The 18,089-nt window shown below is 34.2% G+C and overlaps 1 protein-coding gene across 9 annotated transcripts in view; it reads left to right on the forward strand.

The window, feature by feature from the left end:
- The window catches only part of Cadps2 (calcium dependent secretion activator 2), a 494,758-nt gene that overhangs the window by 305,164 nt on the left and 171,505 nt on the right, over nucleotides 1-18,089 (forward strand). For all 9 annotated transcript variants that reach the window (XM_078040300.1, XM_078040296.1, XM_078040298.1 and 6 more), the window contains exon 9: nucleotides 16,411-16,477. In XM_078040300.1, the coding sequence (XP_077896426.1) occupies nucleotides 16,411-16,477 (67 nt within the window). The remainder of the gene's footprint in view (nucleotides 1-16,410; nucleotides 16,478-18,089) is intronic.

Here is an 18,089-nt window from a genome sequence, read left to right on the forward strand (position 1 = left end):
ATACAACTGGGCTTATGAGTTAGAACTATTAATTGATTAGTCACTTTTATTCCCATCTCCCTCACCTTCCAAAAAAATCTAATCAGATAAAAAAAATGGGATAAATTATTTGTTTTATATTAGGTAGATAAATCAGCCAGTTCCTATAATTTCTTAACTTTAACCATTGTGATAATACCAGAGACATGGTCTAGATTGCATGATAATGTTGCTAGCAATATTTTTAACATCTCTATAATTATGAAAATGGTGCACCGGGTAATATAATCCTTTGGATAATCCTTTCAAACAATTAGGAAACCAATAATTGCCTCCTTTAACCATTAGGAAAAACTGAAACTCAACTGAGACCAGATTTAGGACTTTTTAATCTCTAAGTATAATATTAGTGTAGTGACTACACTCATTCTTTTTCTTAATAAATCATCAATTTGGTTGCTCTGTTCTTAAGAATTAGTTGAATCTACCAGAAGAAAGTGCCCCTTATCTTTAGAAAAGTCCAGACCACTGGTTTTAGAAGGAGAACCTTCTAGAAATCTAGATGACTGGACTGTGAGGCTGAATTTTGAATTCTGAGCTTCCTTCCACACCAGGGATTCTCTCACACCCTTCTTAACACTCTGCCAGGCCTCAGACAGCCTTACTTCCTCCTTGTTGTCTTTCTTTTCTGTGTGGACCCTCGATTCTTTTGGGGTACTTTAAGTAGTGTAGAACTTCTAAAAATCTTTATGCTGAGGGAGAGTAAAATGAGAAAATAATCACAGAGAATAGAAGAAACTACCAGTTAAGCTTGCTGTCTTACTGGTGGATTCTGAGCTGTTTGTCTACACTGTGTGATACTGCCTCCTCCTTTCAAGACCTGAGGTGACACCTCATGAAGTTTCTCTACTGCAGTACTCTTAAACTTTTTTCCAAATAAAGGTCCTTAACTCTCACCACCAGGGAACTACCTTTTGCCTATGCCAATGCTTTTTCATTCACAACCTATCTATCTAGCACAGAATGTGACTGGCCCCAGTATGCAAGGAATGGTTTGGATCTCGGCTCAAAACTACCTTCACCATTGATACAGGAAGCCACCTGAAGAGAAAGGTTCATATGTAAGTAGTAGCAAAAGACCGACCCTTTATAATTAACTATAATGATAAAGTGAGTCTTATAGCAAAGTCAAAAACTATAGCTATCCAATGAATATTGCTAATTAATACTTACAGATTCTTTGATTTATAATATTAAAATATCAGAGGTAGTTATAATATGCATTTATTGTTGTCTGTAGCATTAAATGGTACCACTCTGATAATATTATTACAGTAACTTCAATAAGGCATGTAAAGAACAAAACACAATGCTTGGAATTTTGTAAATTCATTTTTTCCAATTGTTGTAAGGAGAACATTGACAATGAAATGCACTGGGAATGGTTAAGACTATTGGTGCAGTATGTATATATCATGACAGATATTAATTAACATAGTCTATAATCCCCCCCTTTGCTACTTGTTTCTGCTTTCAGGTAGAGTAAAGCTTAATTTCCTTGAATGCTAGTGCAATAAGGTTACCTTAAGTGGAGCCGGAAGCTTTTTTATTTCTAACTTGAGTGTTAATTTTTTTAATTTACTAGAATTTTTATTGCTTTTCAAAATAAAGTTCATAAGTATATGGACTAAGAAGGATAATTTACTCACCTATATTCATCTGTCTAAAACTCTCTCCCTCCTAAAACTCCCATGATAATTTATCTTTACTTTTCATAATTGTCTCCTACCTTATATTGATTGTTTATGAGGAGCTTATCTTCTGTTCTCCATTGCATAGTGTAAATAGTAAGTTAATCAATTATCACTAAATAGCACTAACTCCGAGCTAGGTCTTGCATTATCTGAAGTAAGTTTGTTTTCTTGGTTATTTTTCTCCAAGCATAGGGCAAAGGGGAAAGAAATGAGAAACCTTTGGTGAGATGAAAATTATTTGGTTTCTAGTTAATTGCTATTTCAGTGTAATTATTGTTAACTTTCTAATAATTCATGCATCATATTGAAAAGCAGATAGAAATGTGCTAACAGCTTAATCAGACTCTCTACTTATGTATGAAATTTTGACAAGGATTTTGACAGAAGTTTTTATTTTGTTTTCCTAGGGAAGAATAACATACGTAATTGATGGAAACTGGACATACTGCATTTCTTTTCAGTTCTACTGGTTAGATTGTGCTACCATAAAGAGGTGGAGGAAAGAGGGCTGGGGATGTAGCTCAGTGGCAGAGTGCTTGCCTAGTATGATCAAACCTAGGTTTGATTTCCAGTACCACAAAAAAAAAAAGAGGGAGGAGAGGCAAAAGATATTTAGGGTCCATGATCTTCTCAAGACTGATTTTTCCCACTGTATTTTGTTGTTGTGAGAAAAATCTAGAATCACCATTAGACTTTAATTATTTTCTATTGTGTATATATTCACACACAGAGATATATATACACATACACATTATATATACACATATATAGATATATAAATGGATATATATATGATAGAATAATGCTATGCTTTACTTCTTTTCTCAACTGTATTTTAGTTATTGTTAATGCTTGGTGCTGGGGATTGAATCAGGGCCTCACACATGTTAAGCAGCTGCACCCCCAGCCTCTGAATTATGTGTTTCCTGCTTTTTTTTATATATATCCATGTCAGCCTATGAATGTGTAACTGTAAAATGATTCCATTAAGAAAAAAAATATTGTGTTATTTGAACTCATGTATATTAGAATTATTTGGGGACAAGTTACAGCTTCCTTATGATGACATGTGCCTTAAAAGAAAAGGAGCAGATTTTGTTCCAAAGTTGCTCTTTAAAGGAAACAACTTCACAAGCATCTTTGGAAGTGGTGGTATAGACTTATTTTGACAAAAGTAGCAATATATATTTGTTCAATAGATGGCGCAAGCATTCCCCCATAACAGAAAATACTGTCTATTGAAAAGTAGAGAACTTGGTAATGAAAGCAGCACTATTTAAGTAGAATTAAATAACCTCCAAGACATTTTCTCTTTAAAAATGTAAAAACGAAAAGGTTAGAAGAAGGTTAGTGGTAGTTCATTTTGGACATATCAAACTTGTCAAGACACTTTATCAAATTAATATACAAAAACTTTAATGTATAATAGTATATGGATAATCACAGATATCATGAGGTCAGTTTTTACCAAAAATATCTGAGACTTGAAATTCTGAGTATGTGTGTAAATGTCAAAGGTTTTCTTTTTATATTAACTATCTGGATTTCATTTTTCATCCTATCCTGCATTCACAGACAAAAATACTGTAGATATAGATTTTAAGCAAATACATTTCAAAATGTACTTCTTAAGATTAAAGTTACAGGATAAAAATAAACGTCATAAAAACCTAGTACAACTTGAATCCTAACCTTATCAGACATGACTCCTTTTTACTACTGGCTTTGTTATTCATTTGCCTCTAAATAAGTAAATATGTGTGAAAGAAAAACTGAACATCAATGGATACTTTTCTGTAATAGTCTAGAAAGTTTGGTTGGTTAAATAGCATATTCTTAAGAACCTAAGAAGATAGACACATTGGTGCACACCTGTAATCCCAGCAATTCAGGAGTCTGAGACTAAAGGATCACAAGTTCCAACCAGCCACAGTAACTTATCAAGGCTCTAAGCAATAGGAAACCTTGTCTCAAAAAAAAAAAAAAATAGAAACAACTAGGGATGTAACTCAGTGATAAAGCACCCTTGGGTTCAATCCCCAGTACAAAAAAAAAAAAAAAAAAAAGACCAAAAAATTCAGTAGCTTGCATACTTAATGCAGGTCCTCTATGGAAATATTGCTTTTGCCTAATAAGTAAGAAGAGGTAGTTTTTGTTGTTATGATTTGTTTGACATCATAGAGTCATAGATATGGTTCATTTTAGGAAAAGGTATACTCAAGTTTCTCTTCCCAGTAGCTCAAAACTTTTTTGTTAATGAGGGACAAAATTTAAAAAGTCATCACCGGGGCTGGGGATGTGGCTCAAGCGGTAGTGCGCTCACCTGGCATGCGTCTGGCCCGGGTTCAATCCTCAGCACCACATACAAACAAAGATGTTGTGTCCGCTGAGAACTAAAAAAAATAAATAAATATTTTAAAAAATTCTCTTTCTTACTCTCTCTCTCTGAAAAAAAAGAAAAGAAAAAGTCATCACCAACCCTCCACACCCAAATTTTTTAGTCCTTCAAAAAAATAGATTGAAATATGTTTTGGGATGTTCTACTACTAATAATGATGCCTTGATTTTCATTGTACTCTATAATCTGAAAGGCCCCTTCAGGTGCATCATTCTGCTAGATATATGTAATTATATTTGCCTACTGTGGTAAAGGCAAGTATTGCTATTTCTGTTTTATAGATGAGGAAAGTAAAGTTCATTCTGGGTACATAGCAGCTTAAAGGGATGTTAGACCTAAGAGAATCATTTGTGTTTTCTTTGTGTCTTTTATCTCTGCCTCCGATACCCCACAGGTTATTTTCATTCTTTCATCTCTATTTTGGAAAAAAAAATTATTCTACATCCTCACCATTTACTTCCATATGATGGGATACCCATTGCTGTAATACTCCTGACCTCTCTTCTCTCTTGCCTTTTCCCTTTTCCTTTACTTACCTAATTGGTTAACTTGAGAGCAGAAACTGGACATGAATAGATAAGCTCTTTATATTCTATTTGTCCTTTAAAAGTAAGTTGTCTAGAGGAAGTCCCTGTTCTCTGCATCTCCCCACATGTGTGTTGTGGACAGGATCTCCCTAGGCATAGGCCTGTCTTTTCCAGCACTGCCTGTGACTGGGCTATGCAAAAGCATGTCTAGAAATGATACTGAACCTTATAAGGAAGCCCACTACTTACAGAAGTAAATCATGCTCTACCGTATTGTCTCCATCAGTATCGAAGGTAGCTGATGCTATTTTGTTCTCTGTCAACTCATTTGTCTCTAGTGAAATTGTTCAGAATGCCAGCAGAGAAATGAGGTACTGAATCATGGGTCCTTCAACAATTCCAACAATGGGTTCTAACAAAGCTCACACATCAGATCATTTTGAAAAGCATACTAACAGGAATTGTTTGGGGATCTTTAGACATATTCTACTTTGTCCAAGGTGCAGAAGCCCTAGGAACTTCTCATTGGGGTCAGGTGTGATGTGTGCTGGATCTCTGAGGCTCCATGCCGACTTTCATGTCAGCAGCTCCATACTGCCTTTTTGTTTTGATCTTCTGCATTAAGTTAACATTTAGGGTAACATTCTGCTGCTAAAATTATTTGATTTTTCTTGATACAAATAAGTATATAAAAAAGCAATTTTATGAAACATCCAGACTACCCAAGTCTTTTTCTCTTCTTTTGAGACATATAATTTTTTGCTTAAAATTTTCTTGCTTCATTATGTTTTGTTCTTAATAACCAAGCTAGGATTAGCCATAGAGTTTATGGACTATGTCATGGAGAAGCTCAGTATCGGGCAATGAGGATGGAGTGGTGAGGAACTGACATGATTGTGGCCCTCATGGAGGGCATGGCTCAGGCCATGGATATGGAAGAAATGTCCCCACGTCACCTTCTGCATGTAAGACAGGAGGAGTGTGACTCTGTGAAGAGTCAGGAAAGGCTGCTCCAAGAAAGGCAGGTAAACAAATGGGAAATGTGAGACTCAAGCAAAATCCATTGAAAGGAAGTGTTGGAAAGGATGAAGCTAAGATGTGCCAGACTGAAAGGGTAGGAGGAACAGCACTCAAGCACCTGGAGGAGCAGCAAGAGCCCAGAGAGTGTTTGTACAGCAGAGTGCTTGATGTCAGCGTGAGCCAGGAAAAGTATCCAAGACGCTCTGCACAGGCAGTTTGTAGATGTGAGCAATCACAGAACTGTCTACGACCAATTAACATGCCCACAATGCAAGAGCAGAGTTCCAGAGAAAGATTAACAAGAATCCCAGCAAAGCTGGGTGCTTAGCCTGGGTTGTGGGGCAGCTTATCAAAACAAACGTGTAAGCACAAGGGAGCCAGGCAGGGATGGGCACACGGAAACTGCAGTACAATGTCTGAGCTGGAATTATAGCAAGAATATCTCACTGCTCAATCCCCAAGTCCTAAACCTGAACTTCACCATCCTTAGCTACAATTATGATTGGTTACAGCATAAAGTTGAAGTTCAAGTGACATAGCTTAGGTGGAACAAAGCGGTTGGGAAGGCAATTCTGAAACATGCTGAGTGTCAGGAGGAGTTCAAATATCTTTGTAACTAAGTGACATGAAGGTGTCACTCCAGAAGATGGACACAGGCAATTTGTTTCCTAAATCTCAGAGCTTTTCAGGTCTTCCCTCATTAGCTGAGATCACAGAGCAACATTACCGTTTAGGAATTAAACATAATCCATGGAGCTTAGAATACAAGTTTTAAAGAAAAGTCTCTTCTCTTTGAATGTAAATCTTCACACATTCCTAGCAAAATTGTGGTAGAAGTGAAAATGATAATTTAGTTATAACTGAGATATTAGTTCATTCCAAACAGAATGTAAAACCTCTCATATAAATTTATTGCTTAAAGATATTAGCAGTAATCTAGTCCAGTTAATTACCAAAGTGTGTGTTAGCATGATTCCAAAAGCTGTTCTAAAAAGAAAGAAAGAGACACTGCATTTTGTAGACAAAAAAAAAAAAAATTTACTCTTCTGTCCCACCTTTCCTGCCCTTGTGTGTCTTCGTGCACTTGTCTGCTATAGGCACTTAGAAGTCCTGGCATATAAGAACCTCATTAGCTTTGTTTTACTCATTGTTTCCACATTCATTTGCCCACCAAACCCATTCCTTTTCCTCATAGTGCCTCCTTATACCCAGATGTTCCAAGACTATGCTATAGAAAACACTGAATCCCAAACTGTTTTCATGACTATCATTTTAGAATATAGTTTTTAAAATAAGCATTTCACGTGCCTATTTCTTTTTTCAATCCTCACTTTGAAGAAACTGGAGTAGATATTTCCATTTACAGAAAAAAGAAACTGAGCCCTAAAATGTTTGTGCTGATTTGGTATTACATATATTTTATATAATGTTAAAAAAATATTTGATCATTTTTCTTTACTTTGGTAATATTATTCCTAAAACAGAAGAAATTTTTCATCATCATATTCTTGAACATATTTATACTTTGCCAAAACTTTTGTTTCTTGCCAGACCATTTGCATTTTCAGGGAAAGGAGAATACAATGGAGATCCTTAAAAAAAAAAAGATTCTATAAGTGAATCATTTCCATCTAATTATCAGGTGCCCAGAGTCTTTTTGCCAAGTGGTTTAGAATATCCTTCCCTTCTTCCCTTTGGAATGTGTCAAACTAGACCCTCGGGGACATTCCACTTTTCGAATGTTCTGTCCTCTATTGAAGGGATAGGGCATAGACCCAACTATGCAGGTTTGCCTGATGGGGGTAAAGGAAGCTGCTTGGTATCCTCTTTGCATGTTTTCTTTTATCCACTTTTGAGACATTTTGTAATTTGTTTGGAAAACCCATTAATTTTCTTTAATTTTTAACAAAGTAGTAAAGCTCCTACAGATGAAAGAAAAAAAAAACTTTAAGAGCATATAAATTGAGGTAAAACATGAAACCATGCTTTTGCATATTACACTTTCTGGGGTAGAGTTTATCAAGCCAATGCATATATTAATTTCATTTAGCCCTTCTACAGGGTACATGCATTTCAAAGCATGCTGTACACCATAAATATATGTTTTGTCCACTTAAAAATAAATTCTTAAAAATGTGATTTTTACATAGTTTTATAAATATAATCATTGGAGAGATCATGGGCCCTTAAAAATAGGTATTAGGACACTTTTTTTTCTGATAATTGAATTATAAAAGAATGCCAAAGGCCAATTGTCAAAGAGAAGTATCAGGAAAATGTCTTGTAAGATTTGGCCATTCATTGTGACTTGGTTGTATTATTTGGGTTGTGTTTAGCTATTTAAAATTACTTCCTTAGAACATTTACCTAGTGTTCCCAGTTAGCTTTGTGTCTAGATGTCAGGGCATTCACTTCATATTGAGTATTAGAATGTTCCCTTCAAGAATGATCAGCTACAGTCCTTAATATCTAAAGGTGGAATGGGGCTTGTGGTCTTATCTTGACAATTGCCTCTATTCATATTCTAGATCATTCTTCAGCAAACCAATTTTTAATATAGTTTTTATACCTTAACTATTATACTTATCTGATAATGCTCATATCCGCTGAAATTTATCTGACATTTAAGTAACAGAAGATGAAACTTTTAAAAAAGAAAAATGATGGTTTTTACATTACTAGTTCCATAAAATGTGATGTCCAATAAGTGAAGGATTCTCATTTCATTCAAGTTTGCTGTTATAAGTCACCTTTGTACACAGCACAAACATTTAACTTCTTGCATGACAGCAAGAGTTTGGGGTTTTTCTTCAGTCCTGATTTCTCTCAGACTGCCACACAATTTTGTTTGGCAAAGATCCTTTGCTTGCACTCCCACCTCTTGTCCTCTTTCCCATAAGAATTCAAGGAGTATAAAGACCAACTGGAAAGTATTTACTTCTAGATTTCATAATGTGCAGGTCACGGTGTTGTCTCGAATCAGTGTCTTTTCTCATAACTGAGCTGAAAACAAAACCAAAACTAAAAAAGAAAAGAAGAAGAGAGAAAGAAAAAGACTTAATCTTGTGGAGTTAAATAAAAGAATGTAGTGAAAAGAAGGTTCCTTTTTATGCAAGCAGCATAGAACGTGCAGGGATGACTGCAAGTGCCTGAGGGCATTTGGTCCCTATTGGTTTTCACATCAAATGCAATGGTGCCCACAGATAGCCTGTATTGTTGTCAGTTAAATGGGATCATGAGTGTCTGAAAGGTGTTTGAGAATGAACCGAAAATCATTTTCACAAGTGGATGATTACTTCTGCCACATGTTAACCGAACTCTATCAGAATGGCCTAGCTTTTTGAGCCTGCATTAATTGCTCTTTCAACCTTGACTGAGGTTTCTCTTTAAGAAAGCCCTTTCCAGGACTCAACTACTCTATATATTGATTTTTTTTTCTCTTTCTCTATTTTTTCCTTGAAAAATGAAGCCTTGTAGAAGAAAAGGCTTTATCATTCAACATGTAGATGGATTGTTCCGTTGAATAAAAAGCTAGACTCATAAGTGATCTGCCAAAAGCAATAGTCCTTTTTTTCCCCCAAGCACTGAATAATTCCCATCTTATGTATACAATTATGTTTTTCAAATATTCATTAGTGATGATTTTTCATCGTAAAGTAAAACCATGAACTCTCACAGCATGGTCTCAGAGCAAATAAATTGTCATATTCTCCTTTCTATTAGAACTGTATGCCACCACTCTAATTGAAGCTAAACTACAATATTTAGTAATGTGTTTGGAGAATTTTTGTGTGTTGAAGTATTCTTTGAACATTCTTCAAATTAGAAAGGTTTTATGAAGTGTTTTTGAAGTTTTGTTAAATTTGTTATTTTATGTTACCTGTTTCTATTTCAAACATGATGCAGAGTGTGTCAGCTATACCCATATAATTAATACAGATTATATTACATGCATACCATGATATGAAGATGAGTTAAATCTCAGTTTTTAAAACTAATCATAAAATGAGTTCTTAAATTTACACTAACATTTTTGACTATGCTTATCAGCAGAGAATATACAGTATTTATAGAAAATCACTTTGTTAGTAATACTCATTTCTGAGGGTTTTGGCATAAAGGAAGAGAAATCACAGATATTACATGTGTGTCTATTTTTAAAAAATATATTTTCAAAGATGTACTGTGCAAAAACAAGCATTTTAAATAGTTTTATAAGCTTGGCAGTGTTAACACATGATGAAATGTAAGTTGCCTAAGATTTTGCAAAAGAGATGCCTAGTAGTTATGCTGATTTTTGTTTTACTTGATGTTTATTTTTACCAAATTTTATTTTATTCAGTAAATATGTTGTTGAAAGCCATTTTATTGGTACTAGAATATATATTGTTTAATGATCAGTGTTTATCTAAAGAAAAGTTTTTATCTTTGCTGTCCAGACAATTTTATAAAGACCAGTTTTGTCCACAAGCAAAACTTTTAGAAGCAGCTGTGGTATGTATATTACCCAGCTGGCTTATTAAGTTAGCTTTTAAGGATCATGTTGATACCAGAAATGTTGTATGACTTTAAAAAGGTATTATAATAGCCTTACATAACTATTAATATGCAGAAGATAAAAAATATACTACTTACCTTGTTCGTAGTAATTATTTTGACTTGTTAGCTATTTTCTTAAAGAAAAATCAAGTAGGTGAACACCAAAATTCTTTTTTCTTCTCTGGAGCTTTCCCCTACCAGTATATTTTAAATATACAATAAAAATGTTAAAGTTCATTTTCTTATATCTCTGATATTCAGTGATGCAATATGACCTTAGACTGGTTACAAATACAAAAATAGTTTAGGCGAATGAAACATAGAGACATATTTCCTTGGTTTTATGCCTTGGTTCCCTGGCAATGATTCATATTTCCTGGAACAAGTAGTGCTCTTCATTAGAAATAACCCTATAAAAGGCATTAATACCTGAAGATTACTCTGTGTTTATACTCACTTATGAAACCAAATGCTTTAAGGCTTTACTCTTGTGTTAAATCCAAGCATTGTGTCAGTGCTGCTAATTGCTTTGTTACCTAATCCTGTGTAAGAAGAGAAGATTTTAAAGTTAAGCAGGCAATTTTTGGTTCAGAGGAACAACTTAATACTTAAGTTGGATGTATTGATGGAAGTAAACACTTTCACATTGTATCTGAGCAATTCTTTTTAAATAATCCAAAATACTTTAGTTACATGAGTATTGTGATGCAGTATAAATATTTCAATGGAAAAAACATGTTATACTTTGTGCAAATGAGCATCAGAAATATGTGCTTGTGAAAGCTGTGCATTAGAATCTCTTTTGTATCCAAGAAACTCTTTCGTATCCCCTCTTAAATAATTATTGGATCAAATTTAACTTCAGTTAGGAGTTTTTCCCTAGGGCAACATTCTAATAGAGTACCAGAGAATGGGTCATGATCTTAAAAACTGCTACTATTTGTTATCTCATTTTCCATCCATTTCTAACTTCACCAAAAGAATTTTTAAAAGATGAGAGGGAAAAATGTCTTATTTAAAACCAAATCCTATAGGTTAAGGAAAATGAATAACGGTGAAAGCCCCACCACACCAAAAAACAAATCTGCTTTTTTGTTTAAGGTGAGAGAAATTCACAGTACTCATTATAAGCTGTTACTCTTATGTTGCTTGATAAATGTTCATTTTATTGGATGATATTATAGATTGTCTCGCCAATCCCAGTTAAGCGTGTGTACCCACTTTGCAGATATTTTGGCAGGTCTGATTTACATATTCTTAAAAAAGACATTTTGATATGAATCAATCATATAGTAATGACCCAGCAGATGACAAAATGTTGAGGAAAAGCAGACCCACCAGCCAAGGTTCTGTCCCCTTGTAGGCCTGGAAACACTTTTCTTGGATGATGTTCTCCCACATCTTTACCTGGTAGATTCTTTTTTTAAAGTATTTATTTTAGTTATTGATGGTCCTTTATTTTATTTTGATTATTTATTTGTGGTGCTGGGAATCAAACACAGTGCCTTACATGTACAAGGCAAGCACTCTACCGCTGAGCTATAACTTCAGCCCCTGGTAGATTTTTATTTCATAAAGCACTAAGATACTAATTTGTCCTAAACGTGGAGGACAAAAATATTTGAAAACTAGGCTTTAAAAAATATTGGACTATTTTCATGAAACACAAAGTAAATGACAAATAAATAGCCATAAAGGATCTGCTTAATTAGTGCTATTTCCATCATATATCAGGTAGGTGGATTTAGTCCTATCAGCTGCATTTTTTCCCCCACAGTATTCAGTTAAAATTGATGTTTGTTATAATGACTCTGAGATTACTATAGGGTCTTTCTAAATCATAAAAGAAAGATCAAATTATATTTATGATTGTTTGAAGTCAATTCAACTTATTATGCACAAATTCTCTAAATATTAGTTATAGATATAAATACAGTCTATATAGAATAACTCACTTTTTAGTAAGCGTAAGGAACAGCATTTATTGTCTGGTAAATTATAATGTCAAGCTAAATGTAACTTTTGCATGTTTTCCTGAAATTTCAAAAACCTATTAGATACCATAAAAGAAATAATTTATAATGTAGCACTGAACATTTAAAAAAAAAAACAGTGATTCAGTAGTGATGCTAGGCATAAAGATGGGTTAGGAGAGGATACATTTTGATTTTTACAGGTGTTATATAATAAACTGATTACCTAATGATTACCAAATATTCAAATGATTTTGACTCTTTTTCCTCACTCACTCTCACTCTAACCCTCCCAAATGATAATAACACCCATTTGTCTACAGAATTTAGACTGCTCCAAATTCCACAATGTGAGGATAGCTTTGAAAGCTGGAAGCCTATTTCACCATGAAAGCCTATAGAGCTCTCCACTGTCCTCAAGACAAAAAGAAAAGGATCTTGTCTCTAGATTTTACCTTAGTCACATCAGAAATATTTAGAGTCATAATGTCAAATAATAATAAATTTTTTCTGATTAAGAAGGTAAGATGTCCTCTCATATTGCTAGTTGTAGTACAAAGTGGTACAGTCACTCTAGAAAATAGTTCGGCAGTTTCTTGTAAAATCCATCATACACTTTCCATATGATACAACAATCCTCCTGGATACTTGTCCAATAGAAATGAAAACATTTGCTGACACCAAGACACAAATGTTTATAGTAGCTTCAATTTTGATATCCAGATGTGTGGAAACAATTCAAATGTCCACCAGCTGGTGAATGGATAAACACATTGAGGTGAATTCATTCAAATAAATATATGTACTGTAAAATTCCAACTATATGGTATTTTGGAAATGAAAAACAAAGTCAGGAATCAAATCAGTAGTTGCCAAAGCTGGGATTGTGAGGAAGGGATTAACCATAAAGAGGATGAGGGAACTTGGAGGAGATAGGAATGTTCCATAAGAAATTGGTCATGGTTACATGACTGTTGAAACATTTGTCAAATTGTACACCCAAAGCAGGTAAATTTTACTTTATGTAAACTGCTAATAATCCTTACAGAACACAGAGGAAGAAAGACTTAGTCAGTAAACACATTTTTAAAAGGCAAAAAAGCCATAAAGAAGGATATAAAATCCATCTTTAAGCTTGCCAGATATTGACTATAGGTTTAACTTGTCATTGAATTTTCTGGATTTTTCCCATGAATAAAATATGAGCTTGTGTGGCTGCTTGTTTTATTTAGTAAGAATTTTCTGTACATAAGTAATATTTTTCATCACTTTTAATGACAATCTAATCATTTGATCCTTAGATTGCTTTTAGGGTTTTTACTCTTCACCAATATTGGTGAACTCTTTTTTTTCTTCCTCTTCTTTCCTCTCTAGTTTTTAAATATGTCCCTTAGGCCAAGAATCTGCTTTCATACTCATGAAAAAGCATGTAGACAATGGGACTTGGTATCTGATCCAAGAATTCATGCTTATGGTGAAAAAATTAAATGTGTTGAAGAGAAATTTAATATATTCTTACTTAGTATGGTTATTTTGCTGTTGTATTTCATCCAGGTTCATTTTTTGCACTAGAATTTTATCTAATATGAAAACATTAAGAAGAAAAAACATTATATTATTTCCTGTATAATATTTATAACATTATTTTGCAGGTAATCTTTTGTTAAATGTTATTATTTTCTTGCATTGGGAGCTGGCAAAATTTATATAACAAATTAGTTTCTGGATATGTTTGATCCTTTGTCACTTTTGTACATGTTCAGCTGAATTTTTCCTTAAAATGCAACAGCCTAAACTGCTTTAGAGAACCCACATGTATACCTTGGTTCTCATCCCCAATTCCTTCTTGCTCTGTTTGTCATAACATGTTCCTATGATACAAATACAACATTCCCAAATACAATGTGTATGTGTCCACCAACCCCTATGCTTTCTGTCTTCAGAGAAACCATACATTCCAAATTTATTAATCCATGGTTTTGAATGATGTTGCTGCTGACTGGTATTCTTCACGCAGGATCTTCCCTGTCAATAAACTCACATTAACTTGCTTGTGGTGTTGATGGTTTGTGTCACTATTCACATTCACTTGTGTATGAACTGGTTACCCAGCAGTCTGCCAAGTGAGACACTTGAAAAAAGCTGAGAAGCAGACTGTGGTCACAGGCAAAGGTTCTTTCAGAAGCCCTCTGTGGCTGCTGGGCAGCTACTGGGCACACATCTTGTTGGTATGCTTTTATAGAGGACAGCTGTCATCTCCACAGCATCTAGTTCCTGAGGTCATTGCTGTTAACCCCGTAATAGGAACTTAGGTGTGTGCATTTCAAGAGAGGGAAATTATGTAGGAAAAAGAAAGAGAACAGCTAAACACCTATCACTAGAACCAGAGAAGAGAAATTAGAGGCTAGAGTAAAGGTATGCAAAGGGTTTTAAGGGGACCTTGAGAAGAAACAGTGAAGCAGGTGAGAAGAGGAGTAGATATTTCTGCCAGTCATTAAATGAATTCACATGACATCTAAAAGCACAAACAATGCTATGAAGGGTAACATGAGTGGCAGAAAGAAGCTCACCAGATGCTTCAGCTAGCTTATGTGGGTAAAAGAAAATGTGTAATTGATTTGAGCAATTTAGATGATGTTTGCAATGCAACAACCCAATTGTTTCTGTTTTGATTTTTAGTAACTCATTTTTTTTCCCTGATTCTGATAAGTTAGAAAATACAGCAAACTTAAATCTACCATAATTATGTTACTCACAGATACTGTTATTACTATTTTTGTAATATTCATTTTGCATCTATATTTCTTAAAAATTTCAGATCACTAAGGATGGTGTAGTATTGCATTCTGTTCTTTTTAGATATTATATAATGAGATATTCACTATGTTATTAATTTTATCAAAAACTAAAACAGTAGGACTATTCTTATTGTGGTGCTGTGCTACAGGAAAATATTCTTATGTTACCCTCCCCACTGGTAGCAAGTTAGAGTGTCTATTCATTTCACCACACATTAGCCAACGTTCCACTCCATTTTACTCTATTCAAAGAGGACAAGAAGTATGCTTGGCTTGTGGCAAAAGATGATTATTTAAATAAGAAGCTAAAATTTCAGCCATGAAAATTGTGAGAGGTGGTCTGAAGACTTTAAGCCCCTAAATAAACTGAGTTAGCCACAGTGTTGGTTGTTTTGTTTTAGTTTTGGCCCATGGAATGTAATCCAGCATTTCAGGCATGCTCAGCAAGTGCTCCCCCACTGAGCTATACCCCAGCCCCATGATACTCTTTTTTTTTTTTTTTTACCATATTTCTTTAATTTTAAAATCAAGTCTCTATTTTTGCTTTTGTAGGAGGGATGTGTATGTGGTTTCATGACATAATTTTAAAATAGTTATTTCCTTGATGAGCTCACCCTGGGTTACATTTTAATCTCTTCTTTTACCTTCCTGGATACCTCGGCATATCTCTATATATTCATTCAGAACCAAAATTTAGTCTCAAATGATTGACTACATTAATCATTACATAACAGCTGACAGTTAAAAGCCATGGGTGAAATGATACTAAACTATACAACATCATCTTCCAATGAAGATGATGAAGATTACAATTAATCTGAATTTCATATTAAAAAAAAGTGAAATGAGATACTTCCATTAAGTCAGGGAAATCCTAAGATGATAGAACTGACAAATGTTGGAAATCAGGAGATCCAGGCCTGTGGTTTGATACATGAAGAAATGGAAACACATCAGTATAGGCACATCTCAGGGTCACCCAGCTAGACAGTGACCTTTCACCCTGGGTTCTTGACTCTATAGCTAGCTCCTTCCCTGGCTGCACTATCCAGGTCTGGTCATTTGAGATCTGAAGCTTTTAGTACCATGTCCTCAGTTTGCAGCCTTTGTCTCTCCTAAGAAGTATGTGCAAGAATAAAATTCCAACTGGTTCTTTGATTATCCTTTCTAACTCCTACTTCGCTCAATTTGTGGTAAGGACTGACAAATTGATAAGCCACATAAATCAATTTCCTTTCAAGAACCTAGAACAAGCTCAGTCATTTTGTAACACAGTATCTGCGTGTTGTCTCAGATTCCAAATGAAAACAGCCTTTAGCTGGCTGCTCTCAAGGATAAACACCTATGGAAGAAATGTGATTACAAGGAACCACAACATTATTCATGTGAAATGTTCTTTTTCTTGTTTGTTTTTCATACCAGATATCTGTATGCCCTTGGACAGAAGGTTTGGAAAAGATGGAAAAAACGTTACTTTGTCCTTGTTCAGGTTAGTCTTTTTTATTTTTTCCTCCTGTTACATAATCAATCTAAGACATGGTTCTAAAACTTATTTATGTGAGTTATATCTATCACTATTTACTGTATTCAAAAAAAGCTTAAGAAATACTTAATTCCTTTAAAAATAAAAGTAGTAAATTCATTATATGCCAACTTAAATTACATTCTTAAATGAAAGAACTATTTCCCAGGCCAAGCAATTAAGTGAAATGAGTGGCATTATTTGGTGCGTTTGCACATCCCTCTGTTGTCTGGCATCAGAGAATGCAGCTATATTCTCATAGCAGTTTCTGCATGCAGTTTGTTGCAATATTGGATAGAGCGTGGTCTCTGGAAAGCACTACTGTATACTTGTGAGCAAATAAATATGAAAAAGGCAAGAAACTTCTGAATATTGTTATTAAAAATCTTTTTAACCTTACAGACCCTCTGAAAGGATTTTAGGATCTACAAGATTCCCAGAGCATCCCTTGAAAACAGCTGATATTTTAAAGATAAATAATAATTCATGAAATCACTCATTTTTGTGCAACTATGCCATATAGGTTACTAATCCACATGCATGTTTTGAAATCAAGTTGACTGCTGATTATTGATGACTAGGTTCTGAATGTTGACAAACTCACCAAACAATGCCACTCATTTCACTAAAGATTGTTGGTATAGATGGTTTGGCTAGCTTTTTTAAATCATGGATAACCTTTGCTCATAGAACATACATATTAAATTAAATTTAGATTAAATCATAACTTTCCAAGTAAAAGTCATTTGATTTCATGATAAATTCATGTGATGTCATTTTCAAAGGAAATATCTGAAAAGAGAATCACTCTTGGAATTCTTAGAACAGTCTAAAATCTCAACTATTCCCACAACACATGAGGCAAGCTTGACATGGTAAAATGCCAAGGAAGGAAAATTAACATTTTCTATCTTCCAGAATACCACCATGCATCAGTTGTTGAATAAAATCGCCTCTATTAATGTCCCATTATGTCATAATTTCTTCTTGAAAGTTTAAAAATTCAGTCAAAAGTAGATTTACCTATATGGCAGCCACATGACCCATTTTATTCCCAATTAAAATGTGGTTAGAACTAATCTAATAAAAGATTACACAGAGTTAATCTATGGTTAGAGAGCTCAAGGGTTCCCTGTTTAAAGTTCTGGGTGATCTTTCTGGTTTCATTACTTTACATTGGTACAATAATTTAAATATATTTACAAAGCAATTTGAGTGTAGATCTTTCTGGAGATTTTAATTTTATTCCTATCTCAAAAATGTTTCACCTACATCAAATTCAACAAGTTTGTCCCAGTTATGGGTCTTTGTTGAGTTTTTGAAAAGCATGAATCTTCTTCATGTAGAATTTTATTTAATTCCAAAATTTCATTAGTGTTACTAGCTTAAACAGTTTGGGAGCAAACCAAGCTACCTCTTAGTAAGCATAGAGTTTAACTGGTAGAAATATGTAGGAAAGAAGTGAGACTGTGACCCAGTAACCAAAATGTCCAATGGCTCATCAATGAGCAGAGAACACTTGTTAGTCTAGAGATCTGGTTTAAAAACTGTAGGCCCAAAGAGTTTCTAATGTACTGAT

The sequence above is a fragment of the Ictidomys tridecemlineatus genome, chromosome 2 (assembly GCF_052094955.1).
Source record: "Ictidomys tridecemlineatus isolate mIctTri1 chromosome 2, mIctTri1.hap1, whole genome shotgun sequence".
Classification (NCBI taxonomy): domain Eukaryota; kingdom Metazoa; phylum Chordata; class Mammalia; order Rodentia; family Sciuridae; genus Ictidomys; species Ictidomys tridecemlineatus.